The sequence below is a fragment of the Chionomys nivalis genome, chromosome 10 (assembly GCF_950005125.1).
Source record: "Chionomys nivalis chromosome 10, mChiNiv1.1, whole genome shotgun sequence".
Taxonomy (NCBI): domain Eukaryota; kingdom Metazoa; phylum Chordata; class Mammalia; order Rodentia; family Cricetidae; genus Chionomys; species Chionomys nivalis.
In genome coordinates, this window is record NC_080095.1 from 19,001,317 (window position 1) to 19,026,046 (window position 24,730).

Consider the following 24,730-nt stretch of genomic DNA (forward strand, 5'->3'; position numbering starts at 1 on the left):
TTCCCCCAGACCTTTTAGACGAGCTTGCCAATCTATAGAACCTAGCATGGCAGGTGTAACATGTCGTCAATCTATAGAACCCATCTTTTTTTTAATTTTTGGTTTTTCAAGACTGGGTTTCTCTGTGTAACAGCTCTGGGTGTCCTGGATTTATGGGTCAGGCTGGCCTTGAATTCACAAAGATCTGCCTGCCTCTGCCTTCTAAATGCTGGGATTAAAGGCGTGCACCACCACACCCGACTAGAACCCATCTTTATGTAAGGTGACACAGGTACTTTACAAAGTGTTTTGGTTTAGTCACACCTTAAACTTTATTGTGTATATAGGACTGAGTTAGTTATTACCAGGAAAGTTTACATCAAGTTGTGCTATGCTTAAATATGCCTAGACTAAACTATTCAGGGTCAGACTCCTGCAGTTTGAACCAACACCAGCTACTCATGCTGGACCAAACTATTTCCCACAGATTGTTACTCTGCTGGCCATGGTGGTCACAGAGACTCACACATTGTTCAGGTCTGCATCCAAAGCTCCTTTTGCAGTACACACACCTTATGGCCACAGTCACAGGTCCTTCACCAGGATCGCTGGTGGGATGGTGTGCTTCTTGGTTTGGGATGGTGCTCAGCAGGCCAAGGTGACGGGTGCGATTTCTGTGTGAGACAATTCCATTGACCATGTCCCTCAATCACAGATAGCACCCCTCACCTTGAGCCCAATTTCACAGGTGGCAAATGGTGCTGGTGATTCACGAGCTTCATCGTGGTCTTCAGAAGAGGATACAGAGGCAGGGAATGTGGAGTATGTGTGCAAGGTGCACAGAATGACACAGGAACACGTGGTGAACTTGCTCACTCACTCATTCATGAAAGCATAAACCACAAACACATGTTAATCTCTTTAGGATGCAAGTAAATACAGATATGGAAGGCAAGGCACTTTGTCCAAAGGAGCTCACAGCCTAACCCAGCCAACCAAGATTCAGGCCAATGGGATGGCAGTAGTGTGTTCACAGCTAGGGAAAGGATCCAAGGTTCTTTGAGATATAGCAATGCAAAAGACAGGCCACTAGCAGGAGAGTACTGGGCAGAGGCATGAAGTAAATTAAAGGTGGGGAGCATTGTGGAGGGCTGCAGAGCTCAACAACTTAGAAGCACTGACAGGCCAGATGGAAGTTTGACTCTCTTCTGGAAGGCAAAATGAAGGCTAACTTGTTAGGTCTGTCCTCACACTTCAGGAGAGGGACGATAAATGTATGGGGCTGAGGGATCTGATAGGAGACCATGATAACAGAGTTTTCCTGGAACACAGCCCATTACATATTGTTCCCCAAACATGGTCTAAGGCACCTGAAGCTTAGTTAAAGACTAGGTGTTTGTAAATGAATCCAGATATGCTACATCCCCTAATCCTGGCTTGCTCCTCACGTCTGGTCAGGGTGTACTGAGGGCTCCTACACCAGATGTCATATTAGATTTGTTTTTTGTAACAGGATTTCTCTGTGTATCCTTGGCTGGTCTCGAACTCGGAGATCCATCTGTAGCAGCCGCCCAAGCGCCAGATTAAAGCTGTGCACCACCACTACTGGTAAGTCACCGCATCATGCTGGATTTTGAGATAGATTCTAGGGATTAAAAAGTTCAAACCAACTGAATCCATGAGCTGTGCCAAGTGATGTTGTCAAGATAGAAACAAAAAATACAGCACCATTGGAATACATTGGGGAGAGTGAGGAACCCTGGGATTCTGAATATGTCAGGCAAGTAAGGAGGGAGAAGGTGTCAGAGGTGGGAAAAGCACAGCGGGAGCAAAGTGTGGCAAGTAACGGGTATATTCTTGGCATGGAGGATGATACAAAGACCCTGCTTCATCTGGCAGCCATATCTTTAGTGACATGGGTGGAAAGCACAAAGGTCCAACTTTTACAGTGTGGCCACTAGGGGGCAGGGCAGGCGGGATGAGGCAGAAGCTGGGAACAAAGCCTGGGTAAGAGTGTGATCTTGGTTCCACCAAGCCCAGAAGGAAACCATACCAACAGCCAACAACCACACAAACAGTTCAGGAATTCTATTTCTTTGGGGGGAGGGTAACTTTGATTTAAAAAAAAAAAAAGATTTGTGGGAAGCAAAACTGGAGCTGACTTCAAGAAGCTCTGAGAGTAAAGATTTCTCTCAGCTTTTCAGAGAGGAAACAAATTATGCCCATTCACAGGTCTGAATGGTGCCATTCACAAGATGTTTGGTTAGACATTCCTTTGGTGGACTCTTTGCTCTGGCCCAAAGCATGTTCAGACAGTGGGCCACTAGACATTGAATGAGGACCTTGCATAGGGGGTGGGGATGGTATGACTGGAAAATCTGGGAAAACATTTGTTATTAGTCCTAGGATGGTGAGATATTAAGAGCCATGATATTACATCAAGCCACGTATGAAAAGGACATACCATTATGTTCTGAGAGACCACTTTACATCACTTCGAGTGGCCCAATGTAGATTTCCACTAAGCTGAGAGATTTAGCTTTTCTTTCTTTAGTGTCCCACTCCATAACATCAGTAAAGCAGAACTGTTTGGGTTATTTCAAGGTGAGATGCTGGAGTAGTTTGCTGGCCCCTGGTCCTCCTCAGACAAGCAGTCTGAAATCAGTCAAATCCAACCCCAAACCTGCAACCTTGTCTTTGAGTGGTCATTTACCTGCTCTAGCTCCTGCCGCTTGCCAAACTAGATCTAACATATGGAGCTTTCTCAGGCTGCAGCTTCTGGTATCAGATTCATACTTTAAAAAGAGCCATCTACTTCCACGGTGAGCTTGGACACACCTTCATGGCTAACTACTAACTTCATGCTAAGGCTATTCTGACCAACTTGTCTTCAAAATTCTTGTCATTAGAATTTTCACCTACATGATCTCATTTCTGGTAGGCATCACATTTCCAGATGGGAAACTGAGGCTCAAGTCTTGCCCAAGGTCAGATGGCCTGTCAGCAACAGAAGGGCTGCTCCCCTGTGGATTCAATTTTTCATCATTGTTGCAGACACTGTGACTCAGGCTCATGGGGACAAGAGTCTCCCCAGTATGCTGAAAGGAAGAGTTCTAGATTCTGGATATGGTAGTCAGACTCTCAGAAGAGTCTGTGGTTCCTGCACTATACCTACTGGGAAAGTCTAGATGGTCTTCATTATCCAAGAGCCAGAAGAGAAAAGATGTGTGCACTTACCTAATTTCCAAAGGCCCACTCTGACTCCAGAAATAAAGGGCATTTCGGACCCAGACTGTCAGGGATAAAGGAAGAACCCTTTGGTGTGGACCTAGCTTTAGTCTATGGTGTGAGCCTTATCCCAGATTGGATGCTAGTCTGTCACCTATAAAATGTAAACTTGAGGCAGGTAAACACAGAATAGTTTAGTGGCCTGTGACCCTATTTGATTTTGATGTATGCACACACCTCTCTTGTAGCAATGCAGTTAGCAGCCCAGCTTATTTACCTGCATGTACAATACACACATCCCCTCTCTGAACACTCTCCTAAAACCTCAGAACCTCCTCAGATCCCTACCTGCATGATATCAGACTACATGTACCCCCTCTCTAAACAGTAGTATAAATTTCTCTGCCTTGTGCAGTTATCAAATTTAGAGTTTCTATACAAGTGTATTCCTAATGTACCCAGGTAGGTAGGAAGAACATAAAAGCTGATCTGGCCTAAACTGGTTTTGACTGCATAAAGCAAATTTGTCCAAGTAATCTTTTAGAAAGAACCACCTATTTACTACCTTATGGCAATGTATACTGGGTATGCATATCATACCATTAAAATATGATGCATTATGAGAAGAGACATGCACAGTAGAAAAAATTATATGACCTTATCTATCAATCAAAACAGAACCACCCAAACTATACCCCTTAGTAACCAGTTCCTCCTTTGCTTGAACCCCATAAGAGGAAGCCTCAAACAGTAACCGGGGCCCCCGAGTGTCCTTCATACTCATATGGTCTGCTGTGAGTCTTGACAGTGTTATTCCTCTTTAAATTGTACTATGGCTTTGCTCCAGATAAGTTATCTTGCTATTTTCGGCATATCTGTGTGAGCCCTGATTTTCAGTTAGATAAGAGGTCAAGAACCTGGAAACACCTGGCCTAGACCCTGTCCACTGGTAACAAACTTGGCTTTATGACAGGAAAGGCTTTCCCAGTTCTAACTAAGCAGACCCCATCTGAGGCTAGACTTCTGCCTTTGGAAATGTCAGGTGAAGCTTTGAGAAGGAAGGAGATAAAGTCCCATCATTTAGGTGTTCCGCTCTCCTGGAATAACATTACTGCAAGATACCTGTGAGTTTTGAGAGAACTTAAGTCATCTGAGAGAATGCTGGATGTGGGGACAGAGAGTGGCTCAGGGTGGGGGAACAGCCCTTACGGGCACAAGGCATCTTACATAGTCAGGTCACATAACCACCACTGGTGCATGGCATTCTGACCATCTACAGATGCAGTGACATGCTCAGGGCCCAAGCAGCAAAAAAGAAATTTGAGTCAAGGTAGCCTGGTTCTTCCCACCATGCTGCTCTAGTCTGATACCCCCTATCTTATTAGGGTGAAGAGACATGATGACCACAGCAATTCTTATAAAGGAAAACATTTAATTGAGGTAGCGGCTTACAGTTTCAGAGGTTTATCTCACTGTCATCATGGTGGCTGGGAGTATGGCAGCATGCAGGCAGATATGAGACCTCAAAGCCTGCCTCAGTGGTGACACACTTCCTCCAACAAGACCACACCTACTCCAACAAGGCTACATCTTATAGTACTACTCCCTTTGGGAGCCATTTTGTTTCAAACCACACCTGCTGTCTCAAGATTAATGGAAAAGCAATGTTCTTTCTCACCCTGTTTGTTTTCTTTACAAGTCAGCAAGTGGTTGGGACCAAGTGCTCGCCACATTTCCTCCCTTTGAGATTCAGTTTTCCTCACTGTGGGATGGGGCACTGCTAAGTAACAATGAAATGAAACTACAGTATGGAACAAGGAGGGAGTCTGATTTCATGTAGCTTCCTGGTCAAGCAGTTCTCCAGCCTCTCAGAATCAAAGCTCTTCTCTATAACCAACATTTTGAACTGTATTATTACCCTGAAATGCAACTCAGGGATTATACAATTGCTTTACATAGATGAAAAAAATCTGGGAAGTACCTTAAGTGTTCTGTAAAGGGAGGCAGAGAAGTGGTCTTAATAAAGTGTCTACTGCATATGTAAAAGGTCAGACACACCTACAGCAGGAGAGAGAATCAGAGAGCTGCTTGCACCTGCCCACAGACTCTGAGGAAATGTGGCTGCCACAGAGGCATTTGTTACAGGAAAGTCACCTGGATGACAAAAATATCACAGCTACAATGCTAGAGATAGGGTTTTCCAAAACAGAAAACAACTCTCAGTTAAGTTACAAACAGGATCAAACAATTTCCTTCGATATATGCCATAGTTATAGTCCTAGAATATTTAGTACATTCTAGAACTGTTCAAAAATAGTCATTTTGTTTCTTAAAACAAAGAAACTAAAAATCTGGGGAGGTAGGGGCAAAAAATTAAAAATCTGTTTTCTATCTTCATGACTTTGTTGGTACAGGTGAAGCAATTCTCTCCCCCAGCCCCACCTCCACCCCAAGACAGGGCTTCTCTGTGTAGCCTTGGCTGTCTTGGAAGCTCACTCTATAGACCAGGCTGGCTTCGAACTCACAGAGATATGCCTGCCTCTGCCTCCTGAGTGCTGGTATTAAAAGCACGCACCACCACCACCACCCTGGTTTAAAGCAGTTTCTCATGTGTAGGCTTGACCTGTGTGCTGCAATATGCTTGGCAGGCATGACCTGTCCACTACATCACCTTTCTGTTCCCACACTTTCCCTGTGGAACAACCTACATCTACACCAACCCTGCCATTTCAGAGTCTATCAGTGAAGATAAAGAAACAAAACTCTGAGCTCTGCAGTACAGTGGTAGAGCAAGGTTAGAACCATGAACTCTGCGGTGCAGCAGTGGAGCGGGGTTAGAACTATGAGCTCTGCAGTGCAGCAGTGGAGCGGGGTTAGACTGACTCTGGATGCTAGACTCTTCCTACTGGTTCAAGTAATTAACTGACTCCCATAAGCTAATTGGAAGTGGCACTATTAGAAAGCGTGCCTTTGCTGGAGTAGATAGGGCCTCGTTGGGGGAAGTGTGTCACTGTGGGGGCAGGCTTTGGGGTCTCCTATGCTTAAGATATGCCCAGTGTCTTAGTTCACTTCCTGTTGCCTTCAGATCAAGATCTAAGAATGCCATGTTTGCCTGCATGCCACCATGTAGCACTATGGTAGTAATGGACTAAACCTTAGAAAATGTAAGCCAATTAAATGTTTTTCCTTTATATGAGTTACTGTGGACAGGGTGTCTCTTTGCAGCAAAAGAAATCCTAACAAACAATAGAAGTCAGTACCAGGAGTGTGATATTGCTGTGATCGGCCTGCCCATTCATTCTTTTGTTGGAAGGAATATGGACTTTGGAACTGTGGATTAGAAAAGCAGTTGAACACTTTAAGTGCTGTTTAATGGGTCATCCTTGTAGGAACAGGGAAGACAGTGATGTTCAGTGTGATATGAACTGTGGTTGCCTGGATCAAGAGGTTTCAGAGGAGAAGAATCCTAGTATGTAGCTTAGAGACTGATCTTGTGGTATTTTGGTGAAAAATGTGGCCACTCTTGCCCTTATTCAAAGGGTCTGCCTGAGGCTAAAGTGAAGAGATCTGGATTAATTCCACTGGCAGAAGAAATCTCAAAATATCCTAGTATAGACTCTGTCATATGGTTACTACTGTTCATGCTTGTAAAGATTTATAATGAAACAGAGGAAGCTGAGCAAGGGAAAATACCAAATGTAAAATTTGAGGAGAAAAAGAGCACCAGGACATAGAATGGAACTAAGCTCTGTGTTCAAGGAGATAGACAGATTAAGAAATGGAATAAAGGGAGTGGCAACCTTAGGGCAAGATCCCACCCAACTAAGTTTCCAGCTTGTGAAGTGAAAAGGAGCTAAAGAAAAGCTTGGGGCCAGGTGTGGTGGTGCACACCTTTAATCCCAACAGCGGAAAGGCAGAGGCTGGCTCTGAATTTGAAGCCTGGTCTACAAACCTAGTTTCAGGACAGCTAAGTGTAGGCAGTGAAGGGAACTAAACAAAGTTGATGAAGATGTAATTGAACAAGGGGACCATGTTCCAGCCCCACTAAGCAGCAGAACGTGGAAACTTCAGTGACATGGTTCTGGCTTTAGACTTAGAGAGTGACTAAGGAAACACTGAGGCCAGGCATTTATCAGTGGTGTGCCTGCATAAAGGCTTAAAGAGGCCATTTCAAGAAGCTTATGAAGGTAAATCCTGGATTGCCTTGGAGACCCTAAGATGTTGGAGATGCCAGAGTTGTGGGATACCTGTCAAGGAAAGCTATTAACAGAAAGTGGAACCAACCCAAGAGAAAGGACTATGTTGCAGTCAACAAAGCTGAAAGAAGTTGGAGATCTGAAGAGTACTTTGACATCAGACATGAAAATGCAGAGTTTAAGAGTTTGCCCAGCTAGTTTTAGGTCTTGCTTTGATCCAGTATTTCCTCTCTGTGCTCCTTTCCCCATGTTTTGGAACAGTATTGAATATCTTGTGCTATTATATGTTGGAAGTGCGTGATCTGTTCTTTGATTTTGATTTTATAGGGGATTATAGTTAAGAGATTGCATGAATCTCAGAAAAGACTTTGAACTCTGGACTTTTAAATACTGTTAAATGGGGACTTTTGAAGTTGCATTTTGCATTATGATATTGTTACAAGCTTATGGGGATCAGGGAATGGAATGTGGTAATTTGAAAGGCCACTATAATCTCATACAGAATGGTATGATTAAAAGGTGTGCCTTTCTTGGAGTAGATGTGGCCTTACTGAAGAAAGTGTGTCACTGTGAGGGCAGGTTTTGAGGTCTCCTATGCTCAAGTTATACCCAGTGTCTTGGTTCACTTCCTGTTGCCTTCGAATAAAGATTTAAGAACTTTTAGCTCGTTCTCCAGCACTATGTCGCACCATGATGATTATAGATTATACCTCTGAAAATGTAAGCCACCCCAGTTAAATGTTTCTCCTTTGTAAGAGTTGCTGTGGTCATGGTATCTTTTCACAGCAATAGAAACCCTAACTAAGACAGTCTCCCTGTTGCTGGAGGATGTCTGAGGTAGAGAGAGAAACTGAGCAGGACAGAGTGTAGAACAGTGGTCAACATCTCTCCTTGCTTGGGGACTAGGCAGACCAACAGTGTAGGCAGAGACAGTCTGAATGCTTTCTGGAAGTGGTATCAGCAGTTCAAGAGTCAGCAACAAGACAGACACTGACTCTATAGTCCACCTCATTCTTCTCGCTGGGCTACCTGAGATCTGATCTTTAATATGAGAAGCTCACCAATGGCTGCAGCATGGAAACAGCTCAACAACCTGGACTTGTACCTTCCCTGATCCCTAGAAGCACAGCTGTAGAAGCACTGGATTCCAAACCAGAAGACCTAACCTTAACTCTCAACTCCAAACAAGATTTGGCTTTACATACCTCTATTTTGGATCTCAGAACCCTTTCTAAAAAAATATGTATCACAGTAGGCTGTCCTAAGTGCTTTAGAGTTTAAGGACAAAAACCTCTATACCCCAATTAGTTTCCTTGGGGGTTCTTGGCTTCTTGGTTGGTGAGAACCATTTCTCAGGAAGAACAGGAAAAGGCCACCTGAATAAGTGGCCTGGGGAAAAATAAAAAGTGTAGGCTTTAAAGAGAAAGTCTAAGTATTAACTATTTCCATAATTACATGTACCTAGGCCAGAGAAGTTTCTCTCTCCAAGTCCCACCTGAGCCTAAGTACCATGTGTGGCCATCATACCATGCCTTATCATATGGTACCCAGGAAAGCTGGGTTACATGGTCTGTAGGGCATGCTCCATAGTTGGCAGCAGACACAGATGGCAGCCACTAAAGTTAGGCTGTAGCACTGTTTCCACTAGTGGGAGCTTCCAGAGCAACCCACACAAGGATCTTGACTTCCTTAACACTGAAGGGAATGGCATTAGAGCCAAATAGCCCTTTCTACTTAAGATAACTTCTAGATATCAACATCTATAGAAAAAGCCTCAGTAAGCCCCCACCTCCCCAGGACAATCCCTGAACTCAGCATTGTGTTCTCCAGAACTGTGAGACCTTCTGCTAGCTCTAAGATACCTAACCTCTTCATAGGCAATGGGAAACACTCCGTAACTGTTACTTTAACTATTTTGTACCTGCTAAATTGACTTTAGTTTCCCTGGGTTAGGCCTGAAGTTGAAGACTGGGTTTCCAAAAATCACTGAAACAAGAAGCTAGATCCAGTAGGTACCTGGTAAAAAAACCCCAGCAAAGTAGCTTTGTCAAGGGTCAAACATCTGAGAATCTCTTCCATGGAGAATTCAGACAGTAAAAAAAAAAAAAAACCAAAAAAACAAACAAACAAAAAAAAAACTATTATACTATACTTTAACCTCTTCCAGAATAATGTGAAGAATCATGAGTTAATAGTGGTTTTCAGGTCAGACACTGAGATGTATGCCTGTAATCCTATCACTCAGGAAAATGAGATAGGGAGATTGCAAGTCAAGCCTAGGCTACACAGGAAACCTTGTCTTTAAAACAGAACAAAACACTAAAACAAAGCTGGACAAGATAGCGCTCACTTGTAATTCCAGTATTCCAGAAGCTAAGGCAAGAGGATCATGGGTTAAGGTCATCCTTGGCTTTAGAGGACCCTGTCTCAGAAAAAAAAAATAATAACAACCCACAAAACTAAACAAGATAAAACAAAAACAAGCTAGTACATCTCACTGTGGAGAGAAAGAATCAAATAAAAGAAATCATTGGAGGCACAAATGTTTGCTTTTCAGCGCCCAGAAAACAGAACTGTGAAACAACTTGGTTCCAGCATTGAGTTTCGGCAGTTATGGTTATGGGATTTCTGAGCAGTTACCTCCTCTCTGAGCTTTGGCTTTCTGGTACAGAAAGCAGGGAAGGCATCTGAGATAACATCTCCCAGGGATATGGTGAGAGTTAACCAAGAGCCTGAAGACAAAGACATGCTTTGGTTTTGGGGGTGGGCAAATATAGCTTGCTGTAAGTGGGACAGCTAAGCGGCCTGTGCTTGCAGGCCTGGGAAGACTCCAAGTCCATACCCGTGTCTATCCACATACTGAGGGGTAGGAAAAGCTGATCAAGACTCACCTGTGGTGACGGAGGTCTACAGGAGACCTCAGAAGGTCACAGGAACCAGACACCTTAAAGAAAAGATTCCCAAGGGGGAACGAAAGGGGTATGTCTGTTTATGGGGTGCTTGATGCCACCCTAAGCCTGGGATCCTGCACAGTTTTGGGACTCAAGATGTCACGCTACAAGCAACTATACAATCCATATGATTTGGGCAATCAGTTGTACACAGAGCAAACAACTGCACAATCAGAAGTTCAAAATCTGTCAAAACAACTCTGCAGTATTGAAGGTTATGTGGCTGCTGAAGCCTTTGGGTCAAGGATACCTTTCTTTCAGGTTTGGTAAGTACTGGGGAGTTGCATGTAAGCACCATAGATACATGCTTCACATTTGTGCATGAATCAGCTGCTGAGAAAGCTCAGTCAGCAGCAGCCACTACCAGTGCTAACCAGGCACACTAACTCTGTATCTACAAATCCAAACTGGCAGGCTCAATTCCAGCATCAACAAGAGCATTTGTTCAGTCCACTGGGGATGTGGGCCTGTGTTAGAATTGACACCATGTAACCCTAATAAGTTATTCCCTCGTGATAGTTCATGACTGTTACAATACCTGGAAATGAGGCAGAGGCAGGTGAATCTCTGTGAGTTCGAGGCCAGTCTAGTCTACAGAGCTAGTTCTAGGACAGCCAGAGCTGTTACACAGAGAAACGCAGTCTCAAGAAACAAACAAACAAACAAAAAAAGGGCTGGGCAGTGGTGGCATATGCCCTTTAATCCCAGCACTCAAGAGGCAGAAGCAGGGGGATCTCTGTGAGTACAAGGCCAGCCTGGTCTACAAGAGCTAGTTCTAGGACAGGCTCCAAAGCTACAGAGAAATCCTGTCTTGAAAAAGATTTTTAAAAAATTTAAAAAACCAAAACAAACAAAAAAGGCCAACGCCTCTCCAGCTGCCCTGTGACTATTCTCCAATGCCATGCCTGCCTGCCTGCCTACTGCATGTTCCCAAACCCCCATCACGAGGGTCATGGACTCTAAACTGTAAGGCTATAAACTTCAATAAGCTGCCTTGGTCATGGTGTCTTAGCACAGCAAGAGAAGACTCACACATAACTCACAGAACTTCACTCCATATAGTCTTCTTAGCTCACAAAATCTCTTGAAGTGTTTAAGCTGGGCCCAAAGCACCAATATGTCAGGCTCAGTATATGTTTAAATGTCATTTCCCTTTAGCAGCATGGGCACCTGTCTCCTTACTTCTGAGTTTTGGTAGTGAGGGTAGCAGCGGTGGTGGTGGCTGCAGGTAGTAGCAACAGCAGCGACATAATACACATGCTGAATCAAGAGATGACAACCAGCCTGGTCTACAGAGCTAGTTCCAGGACAGGCTCCAAAACCACAGAGAAACCCTGTCTTGAAAAACCAAAAAAAAAAAAAAAAAAAAAGAGATGACAACCATCTAGCTCATTTAAATGTAAAAGCAACTCTCCTTGTCTGCATTTGTAGACAGGGATGCTGAGGCCCAGGAATCTTCAGTGAGTTGCTCAATGGTTTCTTGACTGGGAATGTAGCAAACGAGAGCTCAAACCAAGTAAATAAAGTGGCTCTAAGCCTGGTTCATAACCACCGTGCACTGCCACCACTGTGCTCCACCACCACTGTGCTCCACCACCACTGTGCTCCACCACCACTGTGCTCCACCACCACTGTGCTCCACCACCACTGTGCTCCACCAAGGTTAAGATGCCTGCCAACTGTAGGACCACTGGGAAAGCTCACGTCCTTCCTCAAAGTTGTCAAAACTCACCAACAGTTTGGCGCTCTGCTGTAACTGCTCGATTCCGGGACTTTTGCTAGTCCCTCTCCCAAGTCTTACAGGGTCCAACTTGTCAACCTGCCATGCTTCCAGTTTCATCTAGCTGCTCTGCACCTGTACCCAGGCCCCAGACACTGCACTGTGGGTTTTTTCTTTTGACACATGCAAGCTCTCCCACCTCTAACTCTGCAGCAGTAGCTCCCTCCTCAGCACACCCTGCTGAGTGTAATCCTTGTTTCTTTGAGCTTCAGCTCACATGTCACCACTGCTGTCAGGGCCTCTCTTACAGTCCAGATGGGCAGTTACTTGTTTTCTTTTGTAGTCCCCAAGTACTTTGCACACATTTTATTCCAGCACTCACTGTAGAACATTAAAGTTAGCTATTTCTGAATCTGTGAACTCTAAATTCTAAAGTGGGTAGGACTCCATTCACTTCTTATCTATTCTGCCATGTCAGGTATGTGTTCTGGAATATAGTAGTAGGATGGCTAACATACAACACATCTCACAGAGGGCTTCAGGAGCACATTAGTACAAACCTGCATTTCACAATAGCACATTAATCCCTCTTCCTTATTCTTAGTCATTACTGTGAACCTCAAGTCAAGTAACAGGTTTTTGAGGGTCTACATCATGTCAATAAAAGTAGCAGCAATGTCAGGATGCTAGACAACCAGAGCTGGGACACAGACAGAACAAGAGAGAGCCTCAGCATCCAGTAAAGACAAAGTCCTGCTTACCTCCTTCTTGGGAATTCATGATGTTCAGGGCAAAGAGCATCGCATTGGAGAAAGTGGTTGCCTCTTCCTTACTTGCAAAGTTTAAGCCATAGACCTGACGGGCATCTCGCCACTGATGGAAGGTGGGTGTTGCCTGATTGTACTTCAGCCCTTTCACGATTGAATAATTGATCACAACCTGGAGGAGAAAAGAGAGAAATACGTGTAAATAAATTAAATGTAAGTGAGCTGAAGGGAGCTGCCATGGGGCAAAGATACTGTATCCTTTCAACCATGGGTAGTGTGGGGGATAAGGTTCACAGGAGGGAAAAGGTAAGCAGGCATTTCAGGCTATAATTGAACAGCTGGAAAACTTGTTATTTCACTTAACTAGGTCTGAACTGGGAGTAAAATTCCCCGGTTGGGTTCTGGTCCAGACCCTGTCTCTTGACTGTGCCACTGAGGGAATCAACGCTGTTTTCTAAGGTTCAGTTTCTCCAACAATAAGATGAAGGTACTAATGCTGCCTTATTGACCTTGTGGGGATTCTGAAAGGATCTCCTGGTGCCAGCTATATCTTAGCCACACTTAATCCATATTTTCTAGATATGAAGCTCATTAAGGGTAACAGTCTTTTGCAGTTTGATTTCAATTTCCCACAGCCCTTATCAGTGTTCAGAATTCATAATAAACAAGTTCTATTTTCAACGATGACTTGTAGAAATATATTACACACATATACAGCCTCACAGCTAATTTTGTTATTAATCACCAACAGACATAACTGGTGTAGGAGGTTCTTCTGTTTGTGTGTTGCTTTCATTGGTTGAATAAAGAGACTGCCTTGGCCTTTTGATAGGGCAGACTTAAAGATAGGTGGAGTAGACAGAACAGAATGCTGAGAAGGGAAGTGTGGCAGATGCCATGAATCTCCAGCCCGAGATGGACATAGGTTAGAAACATGCTGGTAAGCCACAGTTACATGGTAACATACAGATTATTAGAAATGGGTTGAATCAAGATGTGAGAGTTATCCAACAAGAGGTGAGAGCTAATGGGCCAGGCAGAAATTTAATTAATACAGTTTTCTGTGTGGTTATTTCAGGGGTTAAGCTAGCCAGGTGGTGGGACGTGACCCTCTCCCCCTCTTACTACATGTTGGTGCCTCAATGTGGTCGACTAACTCCACGTAAAACCTAAGAGGGTTTTAAAAGGAATTATAGACACAAATATAGAGTTTAACACAGCCTTTTGCTGTTTGTTGGCGAGGTGCCACAGAGAAATTTTCCCGACTCAGCAATAGCAGCAGGAAAAAAGCTGCGCCATTTTAAAACACGGCTTCCTGGCCTGTGCTGCCAGCACAAACTCCAGCTATGAAGCATTTAAATGGCATTTGTGGGCCCAGATATTTGTGTGCCCACTCGGGGTTGGGAACAAAGTACTGAGACCATGCCTGTCACTTGGTGCTACCTGCCTGGGCAGGCGGCGGGATCAGGTCTACTAGGTGTGCACAGGCAGGAGAGCATGGCGGATTCCTGCCGCCATACACAGAGATGTTTCCAGGCTGTGCAGTGCTCTGTGTGGCAGATTTGGCTGTTAACTCAGAAAGAAAGAGTTTATGTGCCACACACTCAGTCTCAGAGTTAAAGTGCTGAGTGCAGCTCCTATCTGGCGGCCCCAGAGCTAGCAGAATTGGTACCTCCACCATTTTGAAATTAGGGAGAGGTGGAGCCAACATCCAGAGCAGCCCCAACCAAGCTGCTTAGTATTTTAAAAGCTCAAGACAGTAGAGAATTAAAGACAATGCACTTGGACAGATTCAGACATAAAAGACCTCTAAATAGGTCATAGTGTTAGTTAAAGTACATAGGCTTGGGAGAGAAGAAAAAGAGAAAAGTCATAAAATAAAGTTAATGCTTTTTTTTTTTAAAAAAAGGGTAAAGTCTTTAAAAAGACAGAGTACATATAGTCATAGATTAAAAGAAGTAAATAAAAATAAGCCACGTAAAAATGGAAAATTCACAAAGAGTCTGGATTATATGTATTATTGTGTTTTCTTTGAATTTTTTGACTGTAAAGGAGCTAAATGCAGACAGACAATTCATTATATGGGCTGCCAAGTTAAACCAGCATGGATATTATAAAGGTATCTTGACTTCAGAATTTGGGTCTAAGGATATGATGCTTTGGAAAAGAGGTTCTTTTGTTTTCACAGAGGATGAGACCCTGTGGATTGCTTCTAGACCAATATGGTATGATAGACCACGACCTCCTGAAAGGTTGCCATAAACACCCTCAAAAAATTACTTTGCTCAACTGCTGACTGAGGAAAACCTAGCAAACAGGATACACCATGAAAGACCTGATTAACAGCACCCCCATATAGCACGAAGCAGTTTGGAGAGAAAAAACTGTGCCCATATTCCCATATATTGTTCATAAATGTTCTTTTACATTTAAAGGGGGATATGATATAGAGATGGCTAATTTGCATTGGTATAAATTTTGCTTTGTTGATATAAATTTAAGGTCAATTCCATATATGTATTTCCGATCTTGATTAAGGTATTGTGATTGTGTAGTTCATTTAAAAATGAATTGTTTAATTAGGAAATATAGGTTGTTAATCGATAATTATAGACAATAGTCAAGCTTGTAGTCATGTTAGTTAGATTTTCTAGATATATAGAGATATATTTCAGCTAAACAGGCATTCTTCATATCTTTCAAAGACTATAGAATATGGCATTTAAAATATTTTAGTAACTTAGGACTTTTCATGACAATGAGACACATATGTTCCTGGCAGTACCAATCTACTTCAAGAGGAAGATGGGCATCGAAGAAGCTCCTAATGGAGTTGGCTAGCCATTTGGGTAAGAAACTGCTCTTGCCTGGACTGCTTCACTGGACATGCAGAAGCCGCAGAGAGAGGACTGCTGAACTTGCCTAAAGGTGAGATGATCCTTTGGTGTTCCTGTTTCATGAAAGAGTCTGTGAGACATTCTGCAGGATACAAAAGAAAGTGACTGAACTGTCTTTGAAATTTCCTGCTTCATGGAAAAGTCTGTTGGATACTATGGGCCTGTAGGCTGAAGATGGATGCCCCAATGGTACAGAAAACCTTTGGGTGACTGTCTAGGAAGTGAGTTGTCTCTGTCAATTCTAGAGTTTTAGAAGTTGCTTCCTTCTTGTTTACTTAGGTAATATTATATCCTTCTGGAGACTTTGATGGAGTTGAAGAATAAATAGTTATTTTTTATAGTTTTCCTTAGTTATGATAAAAGATAAAATAGATATAAATATTGTAACTGTAATTCTTGCTTGATAACTGTTTTGTTATATGTAATTTTACTATGTAAAAGTGAAAGCCTTTCTTTTTTGTTTAAAAAGAAAAAGGGGAAATATTGTAGGAGGTTCCTCTGTTTGTGTGTTGCTTTCATTGGTTGAATAAAGAGACTGCCTTGGCCTTTTGATAGGGCAGACTTAAAGATAGGTGGAGTAGACGAACAGAATGCTGGGAAGAAGGGAAGTGTGGCAGATGCCACGAATCTCCAGCCTGACACAGACATAGGTTAGAATCTTGCTGGTAAGCTACAGTCACGTGGTGACATACAGGTTATTAAAAATGGGTTGAATCAAGATGTGAAAGTTAGCCAATAATAGGGTGAGCTAATGGGCCAGGCAGTAATTTAATTAATACAGTTTTCTGTGTGGTTATTTTGGGGGTTAAGCTAGTCGGGCGGCGGGACACGGCCAGTTCCCCCCTTACTACACATAACAACTGTCAGCCAGGCAGAGCAAAAGACCGCGAAGGCAGACATTCAGAGAGCATGGTCAGCAGAGACTCAACAGCAGGTCTGTGGGCCCCTTGATGTTTGTTCTAAATACTGAAAGAGAATGATTTCAGGTTATTTAGAAAGTGGTGCTCTGTGAAGTCAGTGGCAGCCTGACAACACTCCAGGTGCAGCCATCACCGGCTGTAATCCTCCAGCTAAGAGTCCTCTTGCCTGTAAAGTAGGAAGAATACGGTAATGGTTTGTTGCTCTCCATAACTGTTCATATTGCTGTGTTACAAGATCAGGAAAAGCCAGAGAATAGTAATTACAGACAATATCTAGAACAGCATCATCCTAGATTTCCCTCACATGCAAGTTGAACTTAGGTCCACGTATAATGAAGTGAACAAGTAAGATGAGTCATTGGACACATGTACTAAATCAGGAGAAGAGATGGAATCATTTTACAACTTACTTGCTACACAGCAACAGGTGAGCATTTTGGCTAGTAACTATATACAAATTCCTGAGTAGGAGCAGACATACATATGTGTACTGCTAAGCAGAAGACCCAAGTTGGGGATTGACTGGTTTAATTTTACACTGCTGAATAAAGGCTCAAGTTCTTGTGAAGCGTATGTATGAGATGAACTGCCAAGTTAGCATGATTAAAATGGCTGTTAAGGTTAGAGCAATGGGTCTCCACCTGTGGGTCATGACCCTCTATGGGGGTTGTCAAAACAACCCTTTTGCAGGGGTCACATAAGACTATCAGAAAACACAGATATTTACATTAAGATTCATAACAGTAGCGAAATTACAGTTTTGAAGTAACAATAAAAAATTTTTATATCAGGGAGTTACCATATTATGAGGAACTGTCTTAAAGCGTCACAGTGTTTGGAAAGTTAGGAACCACTGGGTTAGTGACTGGAGTCGTGCACAGAATCAGAGAGCTAAGAACCTTTTCCTTCTGTCCCAGTCAACTCATAGCAGATGTTCTGTGAGAAAGTTGTGCAGAAGAGGTCTGGAAATGACATATTAAGGTTGGTTGAGAAAGAACAAAGCAAGACTGGTTGGGGAGGTGCTCTAGGGAGTGAGACTGCTAAGACTATAAGTTGAGACGGCTGACTACAATCTCAGAGGTGACTCAGTCGTGCAAGCATCAGGAGAAAAATAATACCCACTCCAGGTACAAAGAAAGTGTGGCTAGCACAATCACTGAAAAGAATTCACAGGGATCTTAGGAAGTCTCTTTGTAGTTGGGAAATCAGGGCCAGGAAAAACAAGGGGCTTGTACAAAGTTAGACAGTAAACTAATGGGAGGGCTGAAACAGTCTGTAGAGGGGACTCCATGCTGCAGTTCATTGCCAGCAAAATGAGCTAACACTGTTCTCTAATTTCCTGTGGCCTGGCTTTAATCTCTGGAGCCTCCTGGATTGGTTCTGGCTGTACAGGTCTTAAGACCTTATACTGGGGAGGTGGTATGACACATGCCTTTAATCTCAGCACTCAGAGATAGAGTAAATCCCAGTGAGTTTGAGGCCAACCTGGTCTACTGAGCAAGTCCCAGAACAGACAGGACTGTTACAGAGAGAAACCCTATGTTTAAAAAAAAAAAAAACCTTATACTGGTAGGGTGCAGTTGCACTTTCCTTGAGGGTATATCGCTATTATGGAAATTCTCTGGGTTCTGTATCTCCTGCAGTTCTTGGGCCTGGCATTTTTGTTGTTGCTACCCTGGAGACTAAAGACTGCCAGCTGCTATCCACAAATACCCCAACAGGCTACAACTGCGTTGAAGACATGGTGGTTCTTGGTATAAGAAATGAGAGGAGGATTGAGTTAAAGCACTGTACATCGAATCCTGTTTATTCCTTTTCAGCTGAGCAACTCTTGGTAGATCCATGAAATGCAAAGGGACGGCAACAGTGTGAATAATATATTACCTAATAGACCTGCGAAGATAAAACACTCCTATAAGCTGAACCACCAGAGAGACACCACCATTTTAAAATTTATTTTCACAACTTCTAAACCATCCTCTTATAAAGGAGAGTCCCACAGAGTGTCCCTTGAATGCATGTGCAGGCGGTGCATAGCTAATATGTCACTTGGTCAAAGACAGAGAGAAGCCTGGTATTTACCAACTCCCAGATAGGTTTTACTGGTGGAAGCTAAAATCTTAGTGCCTACCTGATATTTGCTTGTTCTACTTAGAGCAAGTTAGAGGAGACAGTTGGGGGCATTCGTAACACTGTGTGGCCACTTTGGGATGGGACAAGCTTTCTTCTGATGTCCCTTTTCTCAACAGTGCCCCTCAGAGATAACTATGCTCTAACTTTTCTCACCATTGGTAACCCTTACCAATTTTTTCTTTTCTTTTTCTTTTTTTTTTGGTTTTTCCAAGACAAGGTTTCTCTATAGCTTTGGAGCCTGTCCTGGAACTAGCTCTTGTAGACCAGGCTGGCCTCAAACTCACAAAGATATGCCTGCCTCTGCCTCCCGAGTGCTGGGATTAAAGGTGTGTGCCACCACGACGCGGCCAACCAATTCTTAAATTAGAAATGGATTAATATGGCATACAGTGCTATTTCTGACTCTTTCCATTTAACATAATATCTGTGAAATTCATCCATTTCTCCCCCTGCCCCCATGCCTAGACAGGGTCTTACTACATAGCCTAGGCTGGTCTGGTACTCGCTATGTAGCATGGGGTTTGAACTCATGAATCCTCTGCCCTTTCCTCTCTAGTGGTAGAACTACAGGCATTCAGCATCACTGTGGGCTAAACATGTCATTTTAACAGCAAATAACTTCTCCATGCTCTTATTGATGAGTGTCTGAGTTGGTTTCTAGCCCTTGGCTATTTTGCTCTATGAATATTTTTATTTTTAGTAGATACAAATTCTTGTATCTTTGGGTATCTACAAAGAAGGGAGGGGTACGGTTTGTGTGCATTTAGTTTTAGTAACCTTGGTCATAAGATTTCTTAGGAAGATGGTACCAATTTCCATTCTCCTGAGCCACATATGAGAGATCCACTTGGCCAGAAATACTCAGAATTGTTTGGCTTCTGAATGGCACCCTTGAGTTGTACAGAGTATAGCACTATCCCAGGGTGGTTTCCATCAGAACTGTCTGACTTCTGAAGGGCACCCTTGGGTTGTGTGGAGTATAGTGCTATTCCAGGTATCTCCCCAAACACAATGGCTGAGCACCTTCCTCGTATTTGCCACCATTGTTAGCTTGTCACTTCTGTCCACTGCTCTTTTGTAAAGTCCTTATTCAAGCTATTTGGCCTTTTTAAAGTTAATTTTCAGCTTTGTATACATCCTTCCTGATTGAATTGGCCTATTACATACTTCAGGGGAAGTAGTCTTTCCCAGGATATAACTTGCCTTTCCATTCTCATTGTGCACTGTGAGGAAACTCCTCAGTGTTAATGAAGTTCATCCATAATCTGTCCTCGATAGCTAATGCTTTTTTTCAATTTCTTTAGATTTATTTATTTTATATATTTTCCTTGAATGGGTATCTGTGTACCATGTGAATGTTCACTGCCAGTGGAGGTCAGAAGAGGGCATCATATGCTCTACAACTGGATTTACAGATTGTGAGTCACCATGTGGGTGCTGGGACTAAACCTGGGTCCTCTGCAACAACAAGTGTTCTTAACCACTGAATATCTGTTTTCTCTAAAGTCATAAGAAAAATTTCCTGTACTTTCTTCTCAATGTTTTACTGGTTTCTGAACAACTCTCTCACGCTTCTCTCAAGATGGAGTCTTGCTGCATTGCCAAGGGTAGCCCTGAATTCTTGGTCTGAAGCAGTCCTCCTACCTCAGCTTCCTAGTGCCCCGCTACTGTTGGCCTTTAGTGTCTAGGCTGAAATAATTCTGAGGTATGGCGTAACTTTTTTTTTTTTTTAAAACAGACTGAACTGGGGTTATTTATTGAAAATAACATCTTTTCCTTGCTGAACATAAAGATGCCTTGTCATAAACCAAGGGACCACATATGTGTGGCTTTATCTAGCCATTCCTAAATTTCTGAGTCTGTTAGTTGATCTTAATGCCAGTATCTCCCTGCTGCAATTATTGCAGCTTTATAGTAAGACTGGAAATATGACAGTACAAGCCCCCATATCTTGGTTCTTCAAGATGATCTCAGCTCTTTTAGATCCTATACATTTTCATATGAATCTTAGAAACAGATTACTAGTTTCTACAAATACCTGCTGGAATCTTAAGTGGGTTAGATTTTGAAGAAGTGACATCTAATGACACCAGGGCCTCAGTTTATGAACGTGGCCAGTTTCTGAGAAGCTTGGCTGCTTGAGTCCTCTCAACCATCTTAACAGTTTCCAGTGTACAGAAGGTTGTAGCTACAGTGAGAGTTGTTCCAAAGCCTTTGAAATTTTCTGGTGAGCTTCCAAATATCATTTGAAACAGTTTCATTTTATAGTTATTTACTGCTAGCATATTAAAAAATTAAAGGTGTCCACCAAACTCATTTAGCATAACAATATGTTAATATATATTTTATAGTAATTATAGCACCATAATAGTTTGTAGGTAGTTCAGACACTCTTAATTATGTAAAAAGGTTTATTGCATTTATTTGTATGCATATGTGTGTATGCATGTGTATATACATGTATGTGCCATGGCATGAGTACTGAAGTGAGAGGACTTAGTGGGAGTCAGTTCCTCCCTCTTCCATGGGGATTCTGGGGACTGAACTCAGGTCACCAGGCTTACCAGCAAGCACCTTTACCTGCTGAGCCATCTTGTTGACACTTCTCTATATTATTAAATCATCTGAGATGAAAGATAAGTTTATTCTCTCTTTTCCTTGTCTTGTTCTCCTGGAATATAGGGCAAGTTTAATGACTAGAGCTTTTGCTGTCTGTAGATACTATTTGCCAAATTATCTTTCCCAGTTTCCTCTTAATTTTTATCATGAAGGGACACTAAATTTTACTAAGTGCCTTTTCTAATTCATACAGTTCCCCCTTGTTCTGTTAAGTTAATTTTGTATTCCTGTAATAAATTATATCATTTATCAGGAGTTTAAAAATATTTATTTGGTTCAGGTCATTAATTATTTAGCTTGTGGTTTTCTGCTTTGTAATGCTCTCATCATGGTAATAAGACCACGTAGGATCCATCTTCTTGTTTCTGGGCACTATGTAATACTAGCACTGTTCTTCATCAAATAAATGAAACAGCTCACTGAGCTGGCTACCTGTGCCCGAAGTTTCCTTTGTGGGAATGTTACACTTGGAATTACAGATTAAATTGCTTTAGTACATAAAACTATTTAGTTTTTCTATTACTCTCATGTTAACTTTGGCAGCTTTTGAGTCATCTATCTATTTTATCTAAGCTGCCTAATTTCCAAGCATATTGATTTTTAATGTTTATAGGTTGGTAGTAATAATACCCCTTTGGTTTCTGATATTCACGGTTTGTATTTTTCTTTTAAAAAGTACCTTGACTGTTCTTATTATGAGTTTATTAATTTTATTTTTAAAGAACCAACATTTTTGCTTCAAAGAACCAAGATATTTTACTTTCTTCTATCATTCATTTACTTTATATTATTAGGGTTTTTAAATTTTCATTTAAAATATTTTATGTATTTACTTGTGTGTGTGTGAACGCCACATGTGCATAAGAGGTCAGAGGAGGGTGTTGGATTCCTTGAAGCTGGTTTGTGAGCCACCTGATACGGGTATTGGGAATAGAACTCAGGTTCTCTGGAAGAGCAGCAAACACTGAATGTCTGAACCATCTCTCCAGATCCAGTTAAAAATTTTTTATGGTTTTCTTCCTCCTACTTTTGTTGGGATTAACTATTTTCCTAGCTTCCTGAGATAAAAAGCATAGACCACCAATATTAATCATTCTTCTTTTGCAATACATACATTTATAAAACAAAATTTCTCCTGTGAGCAGTTTTAGAAACACCTCATAAACTTTGCTGTTTTTTACTACTTAGCAACATAAAATATTCTCATCTTACATTTCCATTTCTTGTTTGCCCCAGGAGTCAGTTAGTAATGTCCCTCTTTCCATAACTACTACACACTAGCTGAATGCACAACAAAAACAAATGCTGACAGAGAAGAAGAGATTTTATTAGCTGTCTTCCTGTCACTGACTCTGGTTTGATTCCTCTGTGGTCAAAGAATATACTCTAGGGGCTGGTGAATGGCTCAGCAGGTAAAGGTACTTGTGCAAGTCTTGCAATGCTCTGCTCAGCATCTATATAAAGGTCAAAGTAGTCAATCAAATCCATAAAGCTATCCTCTGACTTTCACACAGGAGTGGTGACATGCACCCACCCAGAGCCTCACACTAAGTATATCACACACCAAATATAGACAAAGTAATAATAGGAATTTTGAAAGAATATACTTTGTATGATTTTGATCCTTTTTTATTCTGGTGTGCTCCATAGTCTAGCATATTCTCTGTTGGTACATATCTTGTGGTTTGAATGAAAATGACTCCTATAGGATCATAGGGAGTGGTATTATTGGAGGTGTGGCCTTGTTGGAGTAGGTGTGGCCTTGTGGGAGAAGTGAGTTATTGGAGATATGCTTTGAGGTTTCAGAAGCTCAAGCCAGGCCCAGCGTCCCTCTCTCTTCCTGCTGTCTGCTGATCCAAACATAGAATTCTCAGCTCCTTCTCCAGCACCATGTCTGCCTGTATGCTGTCATGCTTTCCATCATAAGTATAATGGGCTAAACCTCTGAACTGTAAGCCAGCCCCAATTAAATGCTTTCCTTATTAAGAGTTTGCTGTAGTCATCTTGTCTTTTAACAGAAATAAAAAACACCAACTAAGACACTTGTAATACAATACAGCTGTTGGCTGCAGTTTCTACAACATAAATCAGGCCAAGATGGTTAATAATGCTAGCAAAAATCCCTCTGTTTTCACTCATTTCTGCCTGCTTCTTCAGTATGCTACTTGGAGCCATGATTAGAATCTGCAAGTAGGCTTTGCAATTAGTCTATTTCCTGAGACCTCTAGATTGGTCCATTTCTGCTTATATATTTAGAACATACATTATTAGATGCAATCAAATTTAGGGCTGCTGTGACTTCTCTTCTGATGGGGCGTCTTATTAAAAAGGTCAGTCTTTCTTTGGAACAGTTGTTGCCTGTCATATCTGACATACATAGCAGCTACCAGCTTATTGTGGTAGTGTTTATAAGGTTTACAGTGTATTAATCCTCCACTTTCAACCTTTCCTAGTCAGATTTATTTTAAATTCCCTAAGATTCAGCAGGCCTGCTTTAGGTTCTTTCGAAGGATAAGCTTATTTTTAAATGTTGCACTTTCCACACAGGAGCTCATAATCACACTGTGTGCATGTTTTATTTTGGGGAATGTAGGAGTACATGGGAGTGCCTTTCCTGTGGGTTTTTTTTCTTTCTTTTTTTTTTTAGAGGAAGCCCTTAAAACACCAAAAATCTAACATGGTTTTGAGACTTCTGAGCAAAAATAATCTAAAGGTCTTTTACAAAGAAAGAAGCTTAATAGTAGAGAACAGTCTCCCTGGCTGCTGTGCTGGCTAGGATCTAAAAAACAATATAGAATCTACAGGCTGGTAAAGATGCTGAGACACAAGTCTCCACCTGATGACGGAATAACCTTCTCAGAACCTTCCCACAAACCCCGTTCACAGGGTAACACACAGCAACTTCTAACAGTATACTTGCTGTTGGTCTGTTTTCATTACTACAAAGAAGCATCAGAAGCAGGCTCACGTTATAAAGAAATCTATTTGGTTCACAGTACCAGGGATTCAGGAGCAACCAAATGGTGTGATGGGCATGGAAAAGGCTACAGCTGTGGCTCAGTGATAGAGTGCCTGCCTAGCATGCATGAAGCCTTTGCTTAGCTTACCATGCATAGGGCGCTGAGTAAAATTCCCAGCCTCAGTTCCAGATTTTTAAAAAAAAAAAAAAACAATCACTTAGGGATACCCACTATGATGCAGGAACAGTACCAGACAATGGATGTCATGTCAAGGAGATGCCTAGAGAGAACTCAACAAGGGAAAGCAAAGGCAGCATAAGCTGAGCATAAGCTCAGGGTTAGGTAGGCTACCTTAGAGCA

General features: G+C 42.1%; 1 protein-coding gene across 6 annotated transcripts in view; it reads right to left on the reverse strand.

The window, feature by feature from the left end:
- The window catches only part of Evl (Enah/Vasp-like), a 146,674-nt gene that overhangs the window by 25,998 nt on the left and 95,946 nt on the right, over window positions 1-24,730 (reverse strand). For all 6 annotated transcript variants that reach the window (XM_057782845.1, XM_057782844.1, XM_057782842.1 and 3 more), the window contains one exon: window positions 12,836-13,013. In XM_057782845.1, the coding sequence (XP_057638828.1) occupies window positions 12,836-13,013 (178 nt within the window). The remainder of the gene's footprint in view (window positions 1-12,835; window positions 13,014-24,730) is intronic.